The 25,263-nt window shown below is 39.1% G+C and overlaps 1 protein-coding gene across 6 annotated transcripts; it reads left to right on the forward strand.

Moving 5' to 3' along the window:
• Positions 1-10,442: 10,442 nt before the first annotated feature.
• On the forward strand, positions 10,443-23,126 carry LOC129467823 (tripartite motif-containing protein 43). 6 transcript variants are annotated; one of them, XM_055252638.2, is made up of 9 exons: positions 10,566-10,693; positions 11,293-11,388; positions 14,480-14,616; positions 17,038-17,452; positions 18,070-18,165; positions 19,236-19,466; positions 20,459-20,481; positions 21,006-21,103; positions 22,212-23,126. In XM_055252638.2, the coding sequence occupies exons 2-9, from the start codon at positions 11,302-11,304 to the stop codon at positions 22,691-22,693; spliced, it is 1,569 nt and encodes a 522-aa protein (XP_055108613.1). In that variant the 5' UTR covers positions 10,566-10,693; positions 11,293-11,301; the 3' UTR covers positions 22,694-23,126. The 6 variants fall into 6 exon arrangements, with proteins under 6 accessions (XP_063478741.1, XP_055108613.1, XP_055108614.1 ...); XM_063622670.1 differs by having other exon boundaries at positions 10,581-10,693; positions 11,282-11,388; XM_055252639.2 differs by lacking the exon at positions 14,480-14,616.
• The last annotated feature ends 2,137 nt before the right edge of the window (positions 23,127-25,263 follow it).

The raw sequence follows: 25,263 nt of genomic DNA on the forward strand, positions 1-25,263 counted from the left end.
CTATGAAAAAGTCAGCTGAGAGTAATATGGTATCATGGTTAAGAGCAATGTCTTGAAGCTAAATTGCCTGGATTTGATTCCCAAACTCACTGCTCATAAGCCTCATTCCCAGAACAAAGTGCCTTTCTCAAAGCCTTGTGTGTGGGTGTGGGGTGTGTGAGTGTGTTAGGCATATTTTTGTATAATATAGTATTCGTATATTCACAGTAATTGTGTGTGTGTGTATATATATATGTGCTGGGATTATAGGTGTCAGTCAATGCGTCTGGCTTACTCTCACTTTTAATTATTGTCTTAAAAGCATGCATGATTCAATTTGTTTTTCAATTCACGAATATGTCTAATGGTTTAGAGATTTATTTTTTAACTGAACTGTCATGTTTTGCTGATAATGCAATTATGATATCTTTATTTCTTTTTTTTTTTTTTTTTCAGACGGAGTCTTGCTCTGTCGCCCAGGCTGGAGTGCAGTGGCGCAATCTCGGCTCACTGCAAGCTCCGCCTCCCGGGTTCACGCCATTCTCCTTCCTCAGCCTCTCCGAGTAGCTGGGACTACAGGCGCCCGCCACTACGCCCAGCTAATTTTTTGTATTTTTTAGTAGAGACGCGGTTTCACCGTGGTCTTGATCTCCTGACCTCGTGATGCGCCCGCCTCGGCCACCCAAAGTGCTGGGATTACAAGCGTGAGCCACCGCGCCCGGCCTGATATCTTTATTTCTATTGAACCGTCACATTATTTACTTCTTTTTCTTGTCAGTTGCACTGAAAAGGACGTGGAGCAAGGTGTCGAACACAAGTGATGATAACAGGATTTATATTTCATTCCCATTCCTAGGTAGAAGCTTTCAAATTCTCCATTAAATATGGTACCGGCCCTAAGTTATTACATTCTTATTAGAGAAAGTTCACGGCTATTTAAGTGTTTTTAATAGTGCTTTCAAAATCATAAATGACCATTTCATTGTATCAAATATTTTCTTCCTCTTTTTATAGGAACAATGATATGTATTTCATCCTGTTCATGTGGTGATTACTTATTTCATTTTCTGATGTTGCATTAGTCAACCTTTCTAGAATAAGCTCCACTTGGAGATGATATGAGTTTATCTCTCACAAGATTTGATTAGCTAGCTAACTTTTTTGAATTGTTGCACCTATATTTATTTTAGAGTCTGTACTGCAATTTGCATTTCTTGTAACACACTTATCAGGATCGAATATCAAAATTCTATGTTGGAGGCCGGGCGCGGTGGCTCACGCTTGTAATCCCAGCACTTTGGGAGGCCGAGGCGGGCGGATCACGAGGTCAGGAGATCGAGACCACGGTGAAACTCCGTCTCTACTACAAATACAAAAAAATTAGCCGGGCGTGGTGGCGAGTGCCTGTAGTCCCAGCTACTCAGAGAGGCTGAGGCAGGAGAATGGCGTGAACCCGGGAGGCGGAGCTTGCAGTGAGCCGAGACTGCGCCACTGCACTCCAGCCTGGGCAACAGAGCGAGACTCCATCTCAAAAAAAAAAAAAAAAATTCTATGTTGGAGCTTGGCACAGCAGCTAGAGCCTGTCATCACAGCCCTTTGGGAGGCCAAGACAGGAGGATCACTGGAGCCTAGAAGTTTTGGGCTTCAGTGAGCTATGATCTTGCCATTGCACCTCAGCTTGGGCAACAGAGAGAGAAGCTGTTTACAAAAAGTAAAAGAAAAACACAACAGAAAAGCAAAGTTACGAGTTGGGAAGTATTACTGCTTTTTTCTGTTCTCTGGAAGGGTTTGTCTAAAAGTGTGTGTTTTTTTTCTTAAATGTTGTGAATATTTTACTGAAAAAGATCACCGGTTTTTTTGTTGGGAGAAATTTTGTTTTTTAAATAATAGGGTAAATTTTTAGAATCTAAATCATATCTTAGATTTGTCTATGGTTTCTTCTGTTGATTTTTGTCAGATATGTTTTTCAGAGAAATTTCTCATTTCATCTAAATCATCAAGTGTATGAGCATAAAAGTCACCTTAAAATCTTCTTATTAACATATTAATTTGTGGACGACCTAAGTGTTTGCATATTTATTTTTTATTTGAACTCCTCATCTCCATTTTTTAATTGAGTCTCACTAAGAATTTATCAATGTAATTTATCTATTTAAAGAGCCTACTTTTTGTGGGTGTGGTGGCTCACACATGTAATCCCAGCACTTTGGGAGGCCGAGGTGAGTGGATTATTTGAGGTTAGGAGTTTGAGACCAGCCCAGCCAACATGGTGAAACCCCAGCTCTACTAAAAATACAAAAATTAGCCAAGCGAGATGGCGCGTGCTTGTAATCCCAGCTACTCGGGTGGCTAAGGAAGGAGAATCACTTGAACCTGTGTGGCAGAGGTTGCAGGGAGCCGAGATCGCACCACTGCACTCCAGCCTGGGTGACAGAGTGAGACTCTGTCTCAAACAAAAAAAACAAAAAACAAAACAAAACAAAAAAAGGCTACTTTTGACTTCATTGATTTTATCTACTGTATGCTTTTTAATCAATATTCTACAATTTTTTTATTTTTTTTAGATTTTGGCATGAATTTACTTTTGTTTATCTGGCTTTTGGTCATAGACCTTTATTTGTAAATAACAGATGAATATAATGCTATACATTTTCTTCTTAACATTGTTTTAATTAAATCTCAGAAGTTTTGTTTCTATATATCTTGAATTTTATCCCATGAAAAATATATTCATTGCTTTTCTTTAATTCATGCATTTGCAGAGAAACTGTAAAGGAAAGAGAAGAAAATACTTTTTAAAACTTCATTTTAAGTATAGCAATACATGCGCAGGTTTGTTACATGGGTAATCTTGTGTCATCAGGGTTTGTTGTATAGATTATTTTATCAACCAGGTCTCAAGCCTAGCACCCATTAGTTATTTTTCCTGATCCTCTCCCTCTTCTAACCCCCCACCTTCATATAGGCTCCAGCGTGTGTTGTTCCCCTCTATGTGTCCATATGTTCTCCTCATTTAGCTCCCACTTGTAAGTGAGAACATGCACTATTTGGTTTTCTGTTCCTGTGTTAGTTTGCTAAAGATAATATCCTCCAGCTCCTACCCTGTCCCTGCAAAAGACGTGATCTAGTAATTTTTTATGGCTGCACAGTGGGAATACATTTTCTAGTTACATTATAAAACAATAAAACACAACTGAAATTAATTTTAATAAAAATTTTTAACCAAATATATCCAATATGTTTTGACATGATTAACATTACAAATATCAGTAAGATATTTTATATTGTTACTTTTTTGTTTGTTTTGAGACAGGGTCTTCCTCTGTCACCCAGGCTGGCATGCAGAGATGGGCATTCCAGCTAACTGCAGCCTCAACATCCTGTGCTCCAGCAATCCTCCCACCTCAGCCTCCCCAGTAGCTGGGACTACAGGTTCCTGCCACGACACCCGGGTACAATTCTGTTTTTTGTAATGATGAGGTTTCACAATGTTGACCAGGCTTGTCTCAAACTTCTTGAAGCGTGAAATCGTCCCACTGCATCCTCCCAATGGGCTGGTATTACGGGCATGATCCACTGCACTCTGCTTTCTTACCTTTCGTACTAAATTTTTGAAATTATGCACTAGAAGATCTGAAGTAAAAGAAGTGTTAAAAAAGATGAGGCCCCCAAATTGCAAGATCATGCTGTATCCAGAATTGGTGGGTTCTCAGTCTCACTGACTTCAAGAACGAAGCCACGGACCCTGGCGGTGAGTGTTACAGTTCTTAAAGGACCTTCTGTTTTGATAACTTCTATTATAATTATTATCACCTGGGACATTCCTAAAATTCAGAAATAAAATTAAGGTAAGACACTGGGAACCTTGCCAGTTATATCAGAAACCTAAGATTCCTTCTCACCTCCTGAAGAGGTTATTGATCCATTTGCCTTGTCACATTTTGGGGGGCAGAAGTAAAATTCTTCATAGAAATAAAAGTAAAAACTGATGTGGAAACATAGCATGTGTGTAGTTCAAACCAGAGAGGTGATATGAAATTTTAAGGAAGAGTATACAAAATGAGAAGAGATCATAGTCTATGATGAAATTTTGGGAAAGCCATAGCATAAAGGTCACATCAAGGAATATGAGCCCAGGAAGCAACTAAGATGTGTTAACCATATAGTTAAAAAAAGGAAATTACATGTTGGGAGGCTGAGGAGGGCAGATAACTTGAGGTCAGGAGTTCGAGACAAGCCTAGCCAACATAGTGAAACCCTGTCTCTACCAAAATTATGAAAATTAGCCAGACATGGTGGTCGGCATCTGTAATCTCAGCTACTTGAGACGCGGAGGCTGGAGACTTGCTTGAACCCAGAAGGTGCGGGCTGCGATGAGCTGAGATTATGCCACTGCACTTCACCCTGGGTGACAGAGTAAGACTCTGTCTCAAACGAAAAGAAAAGAAAGGAAAATTATTTGTGGCAAAATAAAGCAAATGCATAATAGTAGCATACATAGAGTTCTTGTCTTGTGTTCTCAATTAAGCCAGCATAATTTAATTTATCATTTCAACTAACTATAGCTGATGATGTTGCAGACTCAGAGAGGAATGTCTACCCGGGTGTCCTGTGAGCTTTCCTTTGACTCATTGCTAGTAACCAAAAATTCAAGATTATGTAAAATAAAGTTACTGTTATTAGACAATAAAAATTCTACTGCCTTCAAATCAGAAAATGTTATTTCTGTTCTCAGTTCAACTCCTGGTGTGTGTGTGTGTGTCTGTATGTATGTGTGTGTGTGTGTGTGTGTGTGTGTGTGATTTTGGCTAGATTTTCTCATATCTCTTTGGGTTTTCTCACTGTATATTTGAAGATATGAAAGGACAATATTTTTGCAAATTTAGCTAAATGATCAAATTGGCTTCTATCTGTGATTCAAAAATCAGGAAATATCTCATCCAAAAATAGAGAGTTTCTATCCTGGGTATGGGACAAGAGCCAGTTTTTGTAAGGTTTCTTGAACAGGAACAAACAAACAAAATAATACAACAAGCGAAATGGTTAACATCAGGTTACTCTTCTTGCACAGACGAAAGAATAGAGGACTTCCTTATCATGCTGGCTAAAGCTGGCCTGTTTTGGCATTTGGCTATTATGCATCTGTCCTGATTTTTTACTAAGTCAGGTAAACAATGTAGTTAAAAATTCAGGGATGCAGAACTTTAGCATGAATAGCTGCATTTTGATTCGGTCTGTTTGGGGCATAGTCCAAATAAATGGCATTTTTAAAAATTTGAATTAACAGAATGTTTTTACATTTATCTCACATTTCTATAGTATTTTAGGATTTAATTTTCTATCCTTGATATTCATCTGAGGTTGCCTTAAAATGGCTGAGGACAGTCACCTAATACATATTGGAATTTTATACTTCTAACCTTTCTAACTTTTAGAAACACACACGACCTTGTTTTATAGGGGGAGCTTAAATTCATTATTTTATTACTTGAAAATTTCAGAAAGAAAATATCTTTCTGAATTTTCTGGGAGATAGGCAGGATAATCTGGGAGATAGGCAGAAAATCTAGACACAACTGAGAGAACAGGACAATATAATCACAACGTGGAAAAGAGATCAGTGGCAATTTTTTCTTTTAATCCAATCTTGGAAACAGATCATTTATTCATTCACACATTCTTTAATCCCAGCCACTTGGAATTCCCTTGTGAGTCTCTTCCCTCACCTGTAGTTTATTTCCAAACATATTTGGGAAACATGCACAGAGAACACTACATTACCCTAATCCTATTAATAAAACAATCACTTTAATAGGAAGGAAGAAGCCTATAAGAATCAAAAAGGACGATCCAGACAAATTTCTGTGATTTTTTTGTAGCATCGTGCATGGAGGATCCACATGGTTTCCACAGAGCTGGAGTCATTCAGGGAAGCTCCTTATATGGAGAGTGGTCCAGAAGAATTCTACCAAAGATTTACGAAGTGTTTTTCTGCAACTCACATCTTCATAAGTAAAAAGGGTAAAGATTCTCAGAATACAGTTCATGGATATCTGATTCTTAACAGGTAAGACAGATACTGTCCAATAGCATTTCCAACAGGATAATATTGAGTAGTGTATCCTTACATGCACCTGGAAAGCCAGGAATTCGAGAAAAGTATGACGATGAGAAAGCAGTATCATCTGCTGTTGTTGCAGTGATGGTACAAGCTCCAGCTTACCAAACTATCAGTGGGCAGCATACTGCCATCACTCAGTGAAGAGCTTTAGAACTAACTAGTAATGATACTCTTGGTGCACAGGGACTGCAGAAAAGATAACAGACTAGAGGAGCTACTCTTTTGCTGGTGACGTACACAGTGCACTATCTAGAGACCCCTGATGGGCGGAGAATGCTAGCAGCCAGTAACCAGGTTGTGGTAGCAGCTGTCACGGAAAATGTGCCATCATCCCAGATTGGCATCCTCTATCAGCATTGTGCTTAGAGCTGGTAGGGCATCTTTCCCAGGTCCAACTGCTCAGCTTTTCAAAAGGCAGTGGAGAAGAGAGAGAGGCTGGCCCGAAAAGAAACAATGAACCATCATGAGAATATTGTAGAAAGTATAAGGAAAATGGGAACAATTTAGAAAAGAAACTGCAGAACTTGGAAAAGCAAACAATTCTTTCATTAAGGACATAAATGCACTTAAGAGGTTTGTTAGTGCAAAAAATTAAATAGATTATGTTTCAATTTATTTGTTGTGTTTATTTGCATGGCAAGTTTCCTGACATTAGCTTTATTGAAAGAGCTGTTTGTTCTGAAGAAAAGCAGCAGGAGTATCTCAGATTAGTACTGAAAAGCAAGGATACCATAAGGAAGAGTTTAGACTATGATAGGAGCTTCACTTGAATGCTGAGTTATAAAATCTGGTCAGGTAGTGGTGTGCAAGATGTTCTATAGGCAGAAAGAGGCAACAGCTAAGAGATTAAAATAATTTCCATCAAAAGGAGCCTTGATTGTTAGTATAGGACACAAGTAACAGACAGAGAGATTGAAGTAAAAACAATATAAAGAACATCTCTAGCCAAATATTTCAGGTATTACCATCTTATCCCTCAACAGTACTTATCTATGCCAGGCGCGGTGGCTTACGCCTATAATCCCAGCACTTTGGGAGGCCGAGGCGGGGGGATCACAAGGTCCGGAGATCGAGACCATCCTGGCTAACACTGTGAAACCCCGTCTCTACTAATAATCCAAAAAGTAGCCGGGCGCCACGGCGGGCGCCTGTAGTCCCAGCTACTCAGAGAGGCTGAGGCAGGAGAATGGCGTGAACCCGGGAGGCGGAGCTTGCAGTGAGCTGAGATCGCGCCACCGCAGTCCGGCCTGGGCGAAACAGCAACACTCGGTCGCAAAAAAAAAAAAAAAAAAATATATATATATATATATATATATAAATTATAATTTTATTCTTCAATGACTGGAAAATGTGAAAAAATCATGTATATATTATATATATTTACATATGTATGTGTTATATAGACATACACAAAATTGCTATTGGTAACGGTGGTTTTCATAGGAGCCTACAGCTACTGGAGATTTCATTTTTCCTTAAAGATATTATATTTCCTTAAAAATATTTTCTTAAAGATATTCTATTTCTTAATTTATAATAAAGATAATTCTTATGCTTTTATTAAAAACATAAATTAATAGGCTGTGTGCAGTGGCTCACGTCTGTAATTTCAGCTCTTTGAGAAAATGAGGCAAAACGATCACTTAAGCCTAGCAGTTTAAGGCTGCAGTGAGCTGTGATTCCACCACCACACTCCAGCCTGGACTACAGAGCCAGAATATATATATATATATATATATATGCACTGACAGTAATATATATATATATATATATATATATATGCACTGACAGTAATACATTAATACATTAAAACCTGAGATCAAGTCTTAAAAGCAAGAGCAAAGTGCATTTCCAGTCTAGTTCAGTGACTATTGGAATTAAAGCCAACTGGCTGGGCGCAGTGGCTCACGCTTGTAATCCCAGCACTTTGGGAGGCCGAGGCGGGCGCATCACGAGGTCAGGAGATCGAGACCACGGTGAAACTCCGTGTCTACTATAAATACAAAAAATTAGCCGGGCGTGGTGGCTGGTGCCTGTAGTCCCAGCTACTCAGAGAGGCTGAGGCAGGAGAATGGCGTGAACCCAGGAGGCGGAGCTTGCAGTGAGCCGAGATTGTGCACTGCACTCCACCCTGGGTGACAGAGCGAGACTCTGTCTCAAAGAAAAAAAAAAGTGAATTAAAGCCAACTTCAGGCAAAACATTTCCAAAAACATAAGACAAAAAAAAAAGAAAAAGGAGAAAAAATATTCCAGACTTTTGAAGACATTTATTAAAATCATAAATTGATGGTATCCTCTTTCCCATCTTTTGATGAGTAAAATATTAAAGTACTCCAAAAATTATCTACAAATTTCGTATTTGAGGGTTCATTTGTTGTAAACTCAGTGGTTCTTGATGAGGGGAAGTTTAAAGTGTGTTTATGGAGATTAGGCAAGGTGTTGAATCAATCATTTCCCCTCTTCTGGTGAAATCTAATCAAGAACCCTAATGGCTATCCCAAACTCCAAGAAATGTACAACCTTTTCAAAATGAGTGTGATTTTTCAGAGATTCAATATAAAGAGGTACAAGGAGCCAAACTCATTCTTCTCTGGGACACACAGAGTGGCTTTGGAACTGGCTGTGAAATTGTCTGAAAGCTACTACCACTATATGGCGAGGTCCTGATCCCTGATCAGACTTTATATTATTACTTCTACAGCAAGTATCAGTGAGACCATAAGTATATTTCTAGGGTGAGAACACAGCTAACAGAGGAGGAGTTCCTGCTACTTTTCCAATCCCAAACAGACTGCCCTACGTTTAATTTTTCAACAAACTGAGCTTGTTTCTATGAAATGATGTCATTTGCTTAATTAGTAAAAATGTTTTTACTCTTATTTTGTTATCCTGTCCTCCTACATACTTGTGAACTACAGTGAAGATTAATTTTACTTGTATCATTTATGTATTCATTAGTTGTTCCTATGTATTCTAAGAACTCAGAAAATAGTTTTCAGATATCTTGCAATTTTATACTTGTTGTATATCCTAAATTTCATTGAGAATATTTTATTCCATATATTGTGCATAAATGTATTACCTTCAATTCTAAAGGTGGCACATAAATACATGCACAAGACAAAATATTCTATAATATACAACTTAGGTAATATGTTGAATAATTTGAGGGTAATATTGTGTTTTAGAGTATACTAAATGCCTCTTTAGCATTTCTGGGTGAAATCTGATCAAATTTCACAATGTTCAATAAATAAATATTGCTTATTATTTAGAAATTATTTTGCAGTGCTGGCTTGTGATTGAGATTTTTCAAAATACTTTAAAGGAGAAAATTATGACATCAAAATGAAATAATGAGAGTAAAATCTCAGTGAAATACCGTTTCCTAAACCAATCACTTTTTTTTTCTTTTGTACTAAATCAATCTTTCCTAAACCAATCACAATGAGCATTAAGAATGGTTTTCAGAGTATTCAGGACACATTGTCTAATGGTATAAATTGGTCCTAATTTCATACTCTTAAACCTCAAGCTTTTTGGAGTAAAGTCAAAACTCAACAAAATTGAGGTTTCTTTTCTTCTTTTCTTTCTTTTCTTTTCTTTTCTCCTTCCTTCCTTCTTTCCTTCCTTCCTTCCTTCCTTCCTTCTTTTTCTTTCTTTTTGTGACAGGTATTGTTTTATTGCCCAGGCTGAAGAGCAGTGGCTCAATCTCAGCTGACTGCAAACTCAGGGTTCAAGCAATTCTTCTGCCCAGTCCCCTGAGTGACTGGGATTACAGGCATGTGCCACTACTCCTGGCTGATTTTTGTATTTTTAGTAGAGATGGGGTTTCCCCATATTGGCCGGGCTGGTCTCCAACCTGATCTACCAGACTTGGCATCCCAAAGTGCTGGGATTACAGGTGTAAGCCGCCATATCTGGCCTCTCTGAGGTTCATTTTTCTATGCAAAAGAAAAGGGTAGGATGTAGTGCCCTGTGTTATGCATGCATCTGACAATTTTACCTACAGATCTGAGAGCTCTCTTTGTGCCTCAGGTTCTATTTTTGTCTTATGCAAAATAAAGCATATTCTACTCTAGACAGAAGTTTATCATTGAGTCACAACCTGAGTCAAATTTTGCTTTGGTCTTTGTTTCTCCAGGGCATAAGATTAATAAGTTTGAATCATACCTTTCCTAATTTCCTTCTTTCAGGAAAATGGTCTCAGACATCACACAAGCCTTCCAGAAAGAACCCATCTGCCTCTTCTGTCTGAACTAATGTGTAGACCCCATTGCCACAGGCAGCAGCCCCAGCTTCTGTAGGCTCTGTCTCTGCCTTTCCTAGGAAGAAGCCAAAATTCCTACCTGCCGGGAACTGTCACAGCAAGAGGACTTCAAAACCAATATTCTTCTGAAGAATCTAGTGTCCATTGCCAGAAAAGCCAGTCTCTGGCAATTCCTGAGCCCTAATGAACAAATGTGTGGGATCCACAGGGAGACAAAGAAGATATTTGAAGAGGTGGAAAAAGAGCCTGATTCATTTGCTGTGCTGGAACTCTCAGGAGCATGGGGCTCACAGACACTGTGAGGGGCAGCTAAGGAGCACTGGGTAAGTGATGGCTCTGAGAGCACTTTGAAAGCTGGAGGATGGCACAGGTAAAGAGATTAGGGGAAGATGAAGAGCATGATGATTAATCTGTTCTGTACTGGATGTCATGTGGTGCCTAGGTATCAATGATAAAATAATAAATATAATCTGAGTATACTTTCCTTCCTGGAGCTTACATTTCACTGAGGGAGTGATAAAGTTAATAATCATTGTAATAATTTGACTACTTAATGTAATGTTCAAGGCACTGTAAAGAGCTCAATATCAGAAGAGTTTCTGGCTATCCAAACTACAAGTTAAAAAGTCTTTTCTATAAGAAACCTATTTACCAACACTGGAAATAATAGAATAAAACACGCTAGAATTAGCAAGGCATGGTGTCAGTAGATTCCAATTCTGCTGCAAGATGCCACATTGTCTGTAAATTAGCCCTGCCTATGATTTTCCTATTAAACTTGTTTCATTACATGTTGTGGTTCTACAGTCTGAGATCTTCCCAAATCTCTCTCATATCTCATCCCTTGATTTCTTTATCATTGGGAGTCTGAAACCTAAAACGATTTGCTTCTCTGATGTTCACATTCATAGTTCTTTTACAGGAGAAGATTATGAAGCAAATGAGATGTTTGTGGGCAACAATTCAAGAAAACCAAAGAAATTTAAATGAGGAAAGCAGGAAAACCAACCAGTGGATTGTAAGTATTAGGCCTTATCCCTCAGATTTAGCCTCAGACAGACATGCTAGAAATGTATCCACTTATCGGGCCGGGCGCGGTGGCTCACGCTTGTAATCCCAGCACTTTGGGAGGCCGAGGGGGGCGGATCACGAGGTCAGGAGATCGAGACCACGGTGAAACACCGTCTCCACTAAAAATACAAAAAAATTAGCCAGGCGTAGTGGCGGGCGCCTGTAGTCCCAGCTACTCGGAGAGGCTGAGGCAGGAGAATGGCGTGAACCCAGGAGGCAGAGCTTGCAGTGAGCCGAGATCGCGCCACTGCACTCCAGCCTGGGCGACAGAGTGATACTCCGTCTCAAAAAAAAAAAAAGAAATGTATCCACTTATCACTTGAATGGAAATCATCTTGGTTAGGATTTGAGGAAGATTTTTCTCATGGCTTCCAATCCTGAGGGTACAATGCAGCATTGATTACTGCTCAGAGAGAGTGGTCAGGCTATGGAGTAGGAAGACCTGGTACTAAAAACTAATTTAAAAACACAGAGATCGTGATACTGCAAAAAATTATTTGTGAATCAACCATAAATTCCAACGGCTCTCATGTAGGCTTTCAGGTATCAATGGACATATATTGAAGAAATGATCAATAATAACCTTTCTTCAGGTGTTTTCGGAAGTCATATAATGAATGAAAGTGGTTTGAGGAAAGAATGAATTTGGCTTACAGTGTTATTAAGAAACAATACAAATAAATGAAAGGAAGACAAGAATGATTCATTCCATGGTTCTGTCAAGTGGGAAGACACGAGCCTATGTACTTAGCTTATTGGTAGAATACATGAGTCAGGCTAGGCTCCGTGGTTTATGTCTGTAATCCCAATAATTTGGGAGGATCACTTGAGACCAGGAGTTTTAAACCAGCCTGGCCATCAACATAGTGAGACCCTGATCTTTATTATAAAGAAAAGATGAAAGAGATAAAGAAAAGAAAATGAGTCAAAGTGAATAGAAGAGGTATAAGTGGAGGAGGATGAATTCAGAGTAAATATGTCATCTAGGAAATCCAGGTCCCTGCAGTGCTAGGTGTAGCTACGGGCAGAGATGACCAGAGCTGAGTAGAGGAAGCTGCATTCAGTTCCCCATGAGAAGTAAAACATTTAGAGAAACTTACAGAGGATGACGGAAAGATTTTACAGCAACTTAAGAAAAGCAAAAAGACAAAATGGATCAGAAAAAAAAAAACACCTATGAAAATTCTATAAGGAGCTGATAAAAATGTGCCATAAACTAGATGTGGAGCTGCTCCAGGAAAGAACCAATAATATGCCTAAAAAATTTTTGTAGTATTTGAAGTTCATACCCTAGAACAAGCTTGTCCTACCCACGGTCCGTGGGCCACATACAGCCAAGGACGGCTTTGAATGTGGTCCAACACAAATTCCTAACCTTTCTTGAAACATGATGAGATTTTTTTTTTTTGTCATTTTATTAAAGCTCATCAGCTATAGTTAATCTTAGTGTATTTCATGTGTGGACCAAGACAATTCTTTTTCTAATGAGGCCCAGGGAAGCCAAAAGATTGCACACCCCTGGCTTAGATGGTATTATTTATTCAACACCATAGATATGTGTGTGTGTGGGGATATATATATATATATGTATATGTGTGTATACATATATATGTACCATATATATATATATATATAACATATACATCATATATGTATCTCCTGCTTCTAAGAGGGAGGAACTTTTCCAAATAGAAATAACATAGATGAAATATAATTCTTATCCTAACCATGAACAAGCAAGCTTTTTTGGAATTTTTGAGTGGATGTAATTTTATATTCCCCTTTATCGAACACTGACCACAGAAAATATTCCCCTCTAATAAGCTTCTTTTATAGCTTTTTTCTGAAAAACTGGACAAATGTAATGTGGGAGTCAGACAGCATGTGCCACTAAGCTGAGAGCCGTGACATATGCAGGTGACAACTGCATGTGCTGGCAGCATTGTCCAGCAAGGCTTCCTGTCTCTGAGGATGGACCCTCCCTCCTCATCTGGAGCAGCTCCGCGTCAGGCATGTGGCACGACTCCCACAGCTCTCTGTACATGTGTTTCATCCTTTCTAAATGTTGGGTCATTCTCACTTGACTGTCTTGTAATTGTTGGAAAAGCTCTTTTGCTTCTCTGTCCAGTGCCTGCAGATGCAGTTGCTTCTCCACATCAAGAAATAGACGCATCTTTTGATATTGAATATTGATTATCACCTCACTTAATGACACATAGTCCTGTGGAGACATTTGGTTAAAAGGATTACATCTTCTCACTCTCAACAGAAAACTTCAAATAATTATATGCTGGGTGTAATCAAGCAATTTATAAACTTTCTGCCTCACTCTTGCAAGGAGTCTTGAATATTTGTTATTTCTTTCTGTCCATCTTTTTCAATGTTCCTATTCTCTCTCCCTCTTTAAATCAAAACCTATATAAAGACTTCTAGTTTCTCTTCCTGAGATACTTCTTCACAGTTCTTACTGAGTCAATTATTTCCTCTATTAATCTCCCTTTTAGGATTTTTCCATGTCTGATTTGCCTAAATGTTAAAAAACATTTAGCCATACACCATATTATGCAGATTGATTTTTCCTTTTACTATATTTTTACTCTATATACTATTTTCTATACTATTTTATTTCTTTCCTCTTCCTCACACCCAATCTTGGTGAAATGTCTCATCTCCAGTGTCTGAAAAGGTTTATACCAACCTTCAAATTTGAACTAGAATACATATCATGCCATTTATCCAATAAACTAGAATTAATTTGATTAGCTTGTGGGGGCTTCTCTATTTGCAATTCCTATTATATCAATTATATCAAACCCCCTCTCTACTAAAAATGCAAGAAAAACTAGCCAGCGACAGAGGCAGACTCCTTTCAAAAAATAAATAAATAAATAAACATAAAACTTCTGTTTTGAAGAAACTTAATCATCTATGTTAACACCCACCTACGCCCTATGAAATGCAATCAATTGGAAGAAATGGGTGTGGTCTTCAGAGATTTATAAACGGACACTTCAGGAGCCAAGCTCATTCTTCCCTAGAGCCCACAGAGTAGCTTTGCAACTGGCTTTGGGGACTTCCGAAAGCTACCAGCACTGCACTGTGAGACACTCATCCCTGAGCTGAATTCATCTGATTCGACACCAAGCTTCGGTGAGAACATAGATATATTTCTGAGGTAAGTACACAATTTCCAGAATAGGAGCTACTATTAGGTTACAAACCAGAACAAAATTTGGAGACTTTAATTTACCTGCAAACTTAGATTATTTTTAGATGAAATGATCTCACTTTCTGAGTTTTAAAAACGGCTCTATTTCTTTTTTAAAATTGTTTTAAACATAATCCATAGGTTTATGGATTAAACATGGGCCACCGTGTTCAGCTATTTATTTATTTGTGTATTTATTTATTTTGAGATGGAATCACGCTCTATTGCCAGGCTGGAGTGCAGCAGCGCTCTTGGCTCACTGCAACCTCCGCCTTCCAGGTTCAAACGATTCTTCAGCCTCAGCCTCCAGAGTAGCTGGAAATATAGTCGCCTGCCACCATGCCCAGCTAATTTTTTTTTTTTTTTTTTTTTGCGATGGAGTCTAGCTCTGTCACCCAGGCTGGAGTGTAGTGCCGCGATCTCGGCTCACTGCAAGCTCCGCCTCCCGAGTTCACGCCATTCTCCTGCCTCAGCCTCTCCGTGTAGCTGGGACTACAGGCGCCCGCCACCACGCCCGGATAATTTTTTGTATTTTTAATAGAGACGGGTTTCACCGTGGTCTCGATCTCCTGATCGTGATCCGCCCGCCTCGGCCTCCCAAAGTGCTGGGATTACAAGCGTGAGCCACCGCACCCGGCTGCCCAGCTAATTTTTGTATTTTTTTTTTTAGTAGAGACGGGGTTTCATTATGTTGGCCAGGATGGTCTCCATCTCTTGATCTTGTGATCCGTTCACCTCGACCTCTGAAAGTGCTGGGATTACAGGCGTGAGCCACCGCACCCGGCCTTTTTTTTTTTAATTTATATATGTATTTTTAGAGACAGGATGATCTAGACATTTTGCTTTGTCTCAGTCTAGTGCTCCTGAGGTCAAAAATCCTGCCTGACTTGGCCTCCCAAAATGCTGGGATTACAGGCTTAAGTCACCCTCCCTGGCCTAGGTTTTTATTTTTATTTTAGCAAAACATACATTTAAAATGCTGACTTATTGTCTAGTGCCTAGTTTTCTTTGTTTTTGTTTTTGTTTTTTTTTTTTTTTTGGAGACAGAGTCTTGCTCTGTCGCCCAGGCTGGAGTGCAGTGGCGCCATCTCAGCTCACTGCAAGCTCCATCTCCCGGGTTCACACAATTCTCCCACCTCAGCCTCCCCAGTAGCTGGGACTACAGGCACCCACCACCACGCGGGGCTAATTTTTTCTATTTTTTAGTAGATACGGGGTTTCACCATGTTAGCCTGGATGATCTCGATCTCCTGACCTCGTGATCTGCCCGCCTCAGCCACCTCGGCCTCCCAAAGTGCTCGGATTACTGGCGTGAGCCACCGCGCCTGGCCTCTAGTGCCTATTATTATTGCACGATACTCACTATTTCTCTGACTGTGTGAAAGAGTAGTGATAATGCTTCCATTATCATTATTTTTTGTAAATTTAATTATCTGTCTTTTAAGGATGTTGTAATATTAACCATTATATCCCCAAATTAACAGGCTGTTCAGGAACAGTAAACATGCCAGAAAGTTTTCGTTGATTAAATTAACATAGCAGCCTAGAAAAACAATGATTCTTAGCTTTACCTTGGAGAGGTACCTTACCTTGATTTGACTGTTTTACCTTGGAGAGCAAAGGCTAGCTTTTTCTGATTTGGGTCAAAGTATGAGTTCTGCTCTAACATTTTCAAGCAATGTCCTTCTGGAGAAGTCATTATGGATAGTTGTTATAGTTAAATAAAATAATGAGAGCAGAAGAGCTTAGTTAGCTTTCCTTCTCTAAACCAATCACTGGCTATTAAGAGTGTTACTGATTTTCAGATCGTTCAAGACTCACCTCTTGAGTTTACAGGTTGATGAAACCCTTGAAGCCCAAGCAATTTGGTGGATACTGACATTTAAAAAAATCCGACATTCTAAAGTATAATAAAAAAAAAAAAAAAAAAAAGAAGTGGGCATAGGTACAGAGGAAACAAGAATGGCAAAATGTTAATATTGTAGGACTTGGGTGATAGGTACAAGGGGTTCATTATACTATTCGATCTAGCTTGTATATGTTTAAATATTTTTCATACCAAAACTGATACATGCTAATTATTAAATGAAGATGAAGCAACCACAAAAAAAAAAAAAAAAAAAAAAAAAAAAATCCGACATTCTTCCATGCAAGAAAGTAGAGTTTGGAAAGCTGGTCATGTGTTGATTGGAGAACAGTCACTTTTTCTAGAGGTTGATGTCTCCTTGTGCCTTAGTTTTCTATTTTTCCTATTTCTGTCATTGCAAATTAAAGCCTGTATTTCTCTAGAAAGAAAGGATATTATTCGATCACAATCTGATTCAAATTTTGCTTGGATCTTGTCTCTCCAGGGTAGAAGATTAAATTCTTGTGGCTTTCTTTCCTTAGGAAAATGGACTCAGACTTCTCACATGCCTTCCAGAACGAACTCGCCTGTGTCATCTGTTTGAACTACCTGGTAGACCCTGTCACCATCTGCTGTGGGCACAGCTTCTGTAGGCCCTGTCTCTGCCTTTCCTGGGAGGAAGCCCAAAGTCCTGCCAACTGCCCTGCATGCAGGGAACCATCACAGAAAAAGGACTTCAAAACCAATATTCTTCTGAAGAATTTAGTGACCATTGCCAGAAAAGCCAGTCTCTGGCAATTCCTGAGCTCTGAGAAACAAATATGTGGGACCCATAGGCAAAGAAAGAAGATGTTCTGTGACATGGACAAGAGTCTCCTCTGCCTGCTGTGCTCCAACTCTCAGGAGCACGGGGCTCACAAACACTATCTCATTGAAGAGGCAGCTGAGGAACACCGGGTAAGAGATAGCTCTGTGATCACCTGAAAGCTGGAGGGTGGCAGAGTTAAAGAGATTAGAAGGATGATGAGAATCACGGTGATTACTCCATTCTTTACTGAGTGCCAGGTGCTGTTCTAGGCACCAACGATGAAATTTTGAATAAAATGTGCAACTCTACCTTCCTTCATGGAGCTTGCACCCAAACAGAGACTGATTAAGTAAATGTCATTGTTATTGACTCTACAGTTCAATGCTAATGACATTGAAAAGCTACCAAAACTACCAGTGCAAAGAAAAGTATTTTGGAAATATATTTAATATTATTGGACAAATGAGTATGGGAATAGCACACTACAAAATCAGGAGCTAGCATAGTGGGTTCTGAAGCAGGATGTTTCCCTGAACTAATTTAGCTGGGTTACAGGAAATCTTCACTCTTCAGTTCCCTAAAATGTTCTACATTCTGAAACCTCAAACTGAAAAATATCAATTAAGGATGAGGAATGAAAAATTTTGTTCTTTTTTCCTCTCACTAATGTATTTATATACTATATCCCTTGCCTGCGTATACCACTCAGATTGTGGAATCTTTGGTATTTGACTTTCTGTTGTTCAACCTTGTAATTCTTTTGCAGGAGAAACTCTTAAAACAAATGAGGATTTTATGGAAAAAGATTCAAGAAAATCGGAGAAATCTACATGAGGAGAGAAGAACAGCCTTCCTCTGGAGGGTAAGTATGAGACCGTGAGTCCTCACGACCACCTTGAGACAGGCATGCTGACAACATTTATATTAGCAACTTGAGTTGAAATTTTCATATGCCAGTTTTTGTCATGTGTTTATTCACAGGCTGGAAAACAACCAGACTGTTCAATGTAACGATTGTTCAGGTTTTCTGTAAATGCTTTTCAGATAAGCAAAACATAAATATAAATTCTGAAGGGCAAGTATGTGCTTAAAATTAATAAGTATTTCTGACAGAGTTTTCTGTATAAAATGAATTATGAAATACTGATTAAATCGTATATAATTGAGAAATAAAGGCATTTATTGGTGAATATGATATTGTCCAGGGGGAAGAAATCGGGTGGGAACAGTAATTTAAGAAATGTGCCTGTGCTGGTGAAATCTGGTAGCAAAGGACCCACATGATGCCAGTCCAAGTAGGAGAAAATGTAACATGATGAAAAGCTGAGGAGAAGGGATAAAAAATGACTGGGGGAGTGAGAGGATAAATATGTCATTATTGAGAGGAGAAACACAATCGAATGGGGATTTCTGTTCTTCGAATGGCAGTGCAATACAGAGTTTATGGATTTGACAGAAGAAAGATAGGAGGCAGAAAAGAGGTAGTCGGTTTGAGAGATGGGGGTTAAATTTTTTACTAAGATCCTTTTTGTGTGATGGCTTCTGATCCTGATTGTAATATGCTAAAAACATTTCTACTAAGAGTGATTGTTCAGGCTATGAAGTACAGAGATTTGAAACAACAACTTAATTGAGTAACAAAGATTATGTGTATTCATGACAATTTAACAATCAATCATAAATTTTAGTTGTTTTCTAATGGTATTTCCGATTTGAGAGGACATATATTTAAACATTTAAATCTAAAGGGCTTTTTTGCAGGTGTTTGGGAATTGATGAATTACATCAATTTTGAAGGAAGGTCTTGCTTAACTCACCATCCTGTTTGTAAAGGATGGAAAATAAAAGAAGGAATGAGGAAGATGAATTTGTGGGTTCTGTGACGTGGAAGTAGGCCTGGGTATATAACCTACAAAATTCATATCCCTACAGGGCGATGTGGTTTTACGGGCACGGATGATCAGGAATGAGTATAGGAAGCTGCATCCAGTTCTCCATAAGGAAGAAAAACAACATTTAGAGAGACTGAACAAGGAACACCAAGATATTTTTCAGCAACTCCAGAGAAGTTGGGTCAAAATGGATCAAAAGAGAAAACACTTGAAAGAAATGTATCAGGAACTAATGGAAATGTGTCATAAACCAGATGTGGAACTGCTCCAGGTAAGAACGGAGGATGCCCCTTGAGACACTTTGTGTTAGCTGACCTCTACATCTTTGCCTTCCATTGGGTACCAAAGTCATCATTTCCTCATCTCCAGCATTGATGGTGAGAGTCATTCCCACCAGTTATAAACTATAACTCCTACCCTAATCATGGAAAGAAAGCTTTATGGAATTGTACAACTAGATTTCCATACAACATTTTCTACCACAATCTTCCTCCTCCAGCACATTTCATTAAAACTCTGGAAGAAAAAATTTCATGTGAAAATTCTATTTTTAACTCCAATGGATAATACATAGAAATTATGGAAAAACTAACATTTCCTTCTTCCTCCTTTTGGGAAGTCCTAGGTTTGAAATGCTCTTCATTTGAGCCACATTACACTTTGGAGACCAGCCCTGAAAAAGACCACATTGTAGACAACTGCAGAAATGTGCAGTCACTACTCACACCTTTCTCTCTCACTCAAATTTAGGGTCCTGAATTTATCAGAAATTCATACTGTCAATAGGTCTTACTGGTATAATTGTTAGAGATGAGAATACATTTTAAAAGGGTTGCAGTGATAGTATGTGGTAATTCTAAAGTTTTCAAAACCTAAAGACCAGATAGGGAGAATAATAACTTTTTTGTGTGCTTATTTTGAGACAGAGTCTTCTTCTGTCACCCAGACTGAAGTCCAGTATCCCAATCTCAGCTCACTGCAACTTCTGCCTCTTTGGTTCAAGCAATTCTCCTGCCTCAGCCTCCCTAGTAGCTGGGACTAAAGGCATGCACCACCACACCCCACTATTTTTGTGTGTGTGTCTTTTTAGTAGAGATGGGGATTTGCCATGTTGTCCAGGCTAGTCTGGAACTCCTGACCTCAGGTGATCCACCCACCTTGGCCTCCCAAAGTGCTGGGATTACAGGTGTGAACCACCTCACCCAACAAGAATAACAACTTTTTAAAGAAGTCATTTTTTTTTCTGTCTCTCTCTCTCTACAGGATTTGGGAGACATCGTGGCAAGGTATGTTTTTGGCCATCAGTGCAAACTGGAGCACAAGGCATGCTATGAAAAACGTCAAGCTGTTTCCGACAAAGTGAAAACATAATTTACTAACACCGTAATGTGTCAGTGTGATTGTGTGTGTATGTGTAGTCGTGTGTTTGTGTGGTATGATGAATGTTACCTATGCCTTTTATCAGACATTAATCTTTTCTTAATTTCCCAAGTGACTCCGGAGTTTATGTTTTGAAGAGTGCAATACAGAGATTGCTAGAATACAGTTGCCTCTTTTTGTGATTCAGAATCATAGTTAGAGATAAACTATTTGGTGGCAGATAGGGAGAGAGGCATTTATCTTCCAGTGACAGTAGGTTGGAAATGGAGTGAATAGTTAGAAAGATTCCCTAAGAGCCACCAACCCATCCTAGCATTGTGGAGGTACATTACAGTATCAGAAGTGGGTTTGAATGAAGCATTTTCTGTTGGAATCTGTTTCTTACACACAGACATCAGAAACTTAACCAACTCAACCTACTTGCTTGCAGGAGTGAGTCTGCGCTGCTGCACATGCCCCAGCCTGTGAATCCAGAGCTCACTGCAGGGCCCATCACTGGACTGGTGTACAGGTTCAACCGCTTCCGAGGTGAGTGTCGCCCTCTTGGTGGGATCAACATGCAATGCCTTCGATTATGGTTTTCTATGGGCAGCTTTCCCAGTGTAATGATCGTTCATCTAGAAGAAGAGAATAGCCTGTGAATAGGTATTTATATTTATAGTTTCACTATCATCAAACAGACAAAACTAAATAAAAGCTGGTGAAATGTAATAGGAATCAGCCATATAACAAATTTCTTAGAAAAATGAAACATGCAGAAGGGCTCTTTTGGACTTTAGGGACCATTCTCTGATACAATCTCATGTATACAATTGTTACATGAAGTATACAGAACTGAATTCAGGACATTTCAATTTCAAATTCAGTGCAGTTAATGACTGATTTGAGTGACAGTGTTTTTAAAGATACATTTCAGGTGAAGTTTCGTAGCATTTATAATTTTAATCATGTTTTTAATCAACTAAAGCATATATGAATAACTTATATAACAATGCAAAAACTGAGAATCTGTGAACAATAGGAACATGATTTGGTGGTTGATGAGGTCTTAGATAGAACTCCAGGATAGATCATGACAAATCCAGCAGAATAAAAGAAGTCTGTGCCTGAATCTGGCATGAAAGTCAGATAATTCTTGCAAGGAATCTGCACTTTTCAGAAGGCAGATTCAGATTTTCTCTTTAAGTATGAATTTGCTAGCTTAAGTGGCAGATCATAATATTTCTGGAAAGTGATAACTTTTTTATTTGGGACTGAGAAAGGTTCCCCACCTCATCTCCTGGCCAAAGCCTCCTGCTCTGCCCTGACAGAGAAGAGACAATGAAGGTTAATTTTATTGCTATGGACTTGGCTGCAGTGCAGGAGCTTCCAGTTTTTCAGTCGTTATGAAAGGTCGCTAACTAGACATAGACATGACCTTCCTCCCCTTCATATTTTTTGAGTTTATAGAAATTGTGATCATCGTAGTTTAGCCATTTACTTGTGCAGATACCCTAACACCCTTTGATTCCAACATTTTTCCAGACAGAAGTTTCTTTCTAATCTTGACCTGTGTTCTCTAGTGAGAATCTCTTTCTTATCTGAACATAAGAATTTATAAACTGCTTTTCACTGGAACATTCTCTTTTTTCTACAGTGGAAATTTCCTTCCATTGTGAAGTAACCAGTCACAATATCAGGCTCTTTGAGGACGTGAGAAGTTGGATGTTCAGAGGTGGATCTTTGAATTCTGACAGATCTGACTATTTTGCTGCATGGGGATCCAGAGTCTTCTCCTTTGGGAAACACTACTGGGAGCTGGATGTGGACAACTCTTGTGACTGGGCTCTGGGAGTCTGTAACGACTCCTGGATAACGAGGAATAGCACAATGGTTGAATCTGAGGACATACTTCTTCTTTTGTGTATGAAGGTGGATAATCATTTCCGTCTCTTGACCACCTTCCCAGTGTTTCCTGTCTATATAGAGAAACCTCTGGGCCAGGTTGGTGTGTTTCTTGATTTTGAAAGTGGAAGTGTGAGTTTTTTGAATGTCGCCAAGAGTTCCCTCATATGGAGTTATCCGGCTGGCTCCTTAAATTTTCCTGTCAGGCCTTTCTTTTACACTGTCCACAGATGATCAGGATTAAGAAAACTCACTGTTTGGGAACTCCATATACCAGGGAGCCCGTCACTGTTGATACAAAGAAATCATACTGTTCAAAAAAAAAAAAAAAAATCATACTGTTCAGGCTTTTTTTTACTTTAGTGTCACTTCATCTTATTGCTATTAAATAGAAAATTTGTCAAATGCAAAACTTTTTGTACATTTTCTTACAATTAAAATAATCTCTTAAGAGAGTATTTTAATTGTAAGAAAATACTTATTGTGATTTTCAAGTGTTTGTGAATTTATTGGATGGAATTCTAGAAATATGTGGGTGTGTGATTCCAACTTAATGATCCCATTCAGGAACAAATTTTGCACACCATGGACAGACGGGGTTTTGTACAATGCACTTGTAAGTGTGGGGGTTCCCTCCTATTAATACAGTAAATTCTACACCTCATCACTTTGGGGAGAAAAATTTATTTTACACAGAAGTTTTCACTGAATCTTTGGGCTAGAACAGGAATTTAACAGTCATGCATCCTATGGCAACAAAATACATTCTGAGAAATGCATTATTAGGAGATTTTATCATTGTGTGAACATCAGAACACACTACAAAAACCTAGATAGTATATCCATCTACAGACATAGGCTAATGGTACAGCCTATTGCTTTTCTGAGAATTCGCTAGCAATGTCTGAGCAAGAACCAAAAGGGTTTAACCCACATGGAATTCTGTAGCTGTTTAATAAAGCAAACAGCATCACCCAGGGAATAATAGACAGATGTGCAGACTCTCTGCTTTAAAATGTGTTTATATTTCCAATTCACACAGACAGAATTCTCATTGATAACCTAGAGACCAGAAATAACCATCACCTCATGTTACATTGGAAACATATTAGTGTCGGGTAAAAAAATAAATAAATAATTAAACTAACTAAATTAAACCAAAACAAAAAACAAAACAAACAAAACGCAGTTCTGATGAAAACCCAGTTTATAGTGAGTCTGTTGAGTCTGTCTACCCACCAAATGGTCATTTTCATGATCACCGATTAAATAACGGAAACATTCTACTTCCAGTCCAGCAGATGATCCTGGCTGATGTCTGAGGTTCCTTGCTTGGGGCTGTTACCTAGAATACATTCAAACAGCCTCTCCAGGTAGCCGCTTGGGCTTTCTCACAGCATGGTAGATAATTTTCCACACTGAAGATTCCCATAGAGTCAGGAGAATTGTATACTACCATTATTCTACAGAGTAAAACATCAGCTGTAGTCCCAACCCTACACAAAGTAAAGGGACTAGAACACACAGCAGTAGCAGTCTTGAAGTTACATCATAGAAAAACAATGTGGGATGGAACATATATTTTAGCACTCTTTTAGAGAGAGGGGGAGAGGAATATAACCTACTACACCTACTCTTCCTAAGAAGTGGACATTGAGGATCTATATCCAGAGACTGGGGGTCCTGTAAAACATGAGATCCAACGAGCCCCTTACAGAAACACCATTCAAGTTCCAGATTCCTGTAAAAGGGCAATTGACAATTGACCAGGTAAATATTCTTTTGGAAATTTTCTTCAAGATTTGGTATCAACTGGACAATCATTATGAACACAACACAGCAAAATCACTGAGGAAGATGCACATGACACTGGAGTAGAGGGGGGAAAGGGGTGGTCCATCTCCTTCAAGATGACCAGGGGCAGAAACAGTAATTCTAGGTCAGTGAGATAAAAAAGGTCAGGGCATCCTTGTCAGGAACCCCCTTCTGATGTCTATACATGGCTGCAAACTATTCATGTAGGCCTTCTGAATGCCTTGTACTTCCCAAGATTTCTTGATGTTAAGAGCCACTGACTGGGGTTCATAGTACATAGAATACCTTCAGCATAGAGGCTGACAAAGTCTTTCCCTCAAAAGCCAGAAGTCCAGAAACCTGTAGCCGAGTCATCCACTGGACCTTACCAGTAAGTGTGGGCTGAAGAGAGAGACACTGGCTTTAACCTCAGATAAAAGCTGTTCCATTCTCACTGCCTTGTAGCCTCTCATACTCAGAAGGGAAGGTGAGGCTAGGTCCTGTGACTATTCATTCTTCCAGACTGTGAAAGTTTTTAATGCTGACTCAGAGAAACGTCCTCTTTTACTAAAATATAATGTCTATTAACATTCTGCTGCAAAAGAGATAGGCCCTGTCTTGTCACAGTCCTCTCAACCTGTGCCCATATGTTCCACTCCTCTGGCCCTTACTGAACCATAATGCCTGCCAGAATCACTCTGAAATTCTTCTGCCCCTCTGTCAGTCTTCTGGCCCAGTTCTCAGGACACAGGTCCCTGTCTATCCACTTTCCAATGATCTGTCCATGCCCTTCAAATACACAACATAAGAGAAGTTGATCATTAAAATATCCCAGAATGGGAAATAGGGGTTGCCTGTTTTGTCTGAGACCAGCAATGCAGATGCAGGATTCTAAGGGAGGAGGAGAAAGCAAAAGTTGATGCCCTTGAAACTGCTCAGTCACATCCTTGTGACATCTAAAAGGGTGAAAGGTATTCAGGGTTAAATAATTGGAACAGAAGCAGGACAGT

The sequence above is a fragment of the Symphalangus syndactylus genome, chromosome 18 (genome assembly GCF_028878055.3).
Source record: "Symphalangus syndactylus isolate Jambi chromosome 18, NHGRI_mSymSyn1-v2.1_pri, whole genome shotgun sequence".
Lineage (NCBI taxonomy): Eukaryota > Metazoa > Chordata > Mammalia > Primates > Hylobatidae > Symphalangus > Symphalangus syndactylus.

Bases quoted from the DNA above. Each gene is read 5' to 3' on its own strand.
- LOC129467823 (XM_055252638.2), top strand. From the start codon at position 11,302: ATGAAGCAAATGAGATGTTTGTGGGCAACAATTCAAGAAAACCAAAGA. The intron at 14,617-17,037 runs GTAAGTACACAA...TTCTTTCCTTAG, and splicing joins AACATAGATATATTTCTGAG to GAAAATGGACTCAGACTTCT. The intron at 17,453-18,069 runs GTAAGAGATAGC...ATTCTTTTGCAG, and splicing joins AGGCAGCTGAGGAACACCGG to GAGAAACTCTTAAAACAAAT.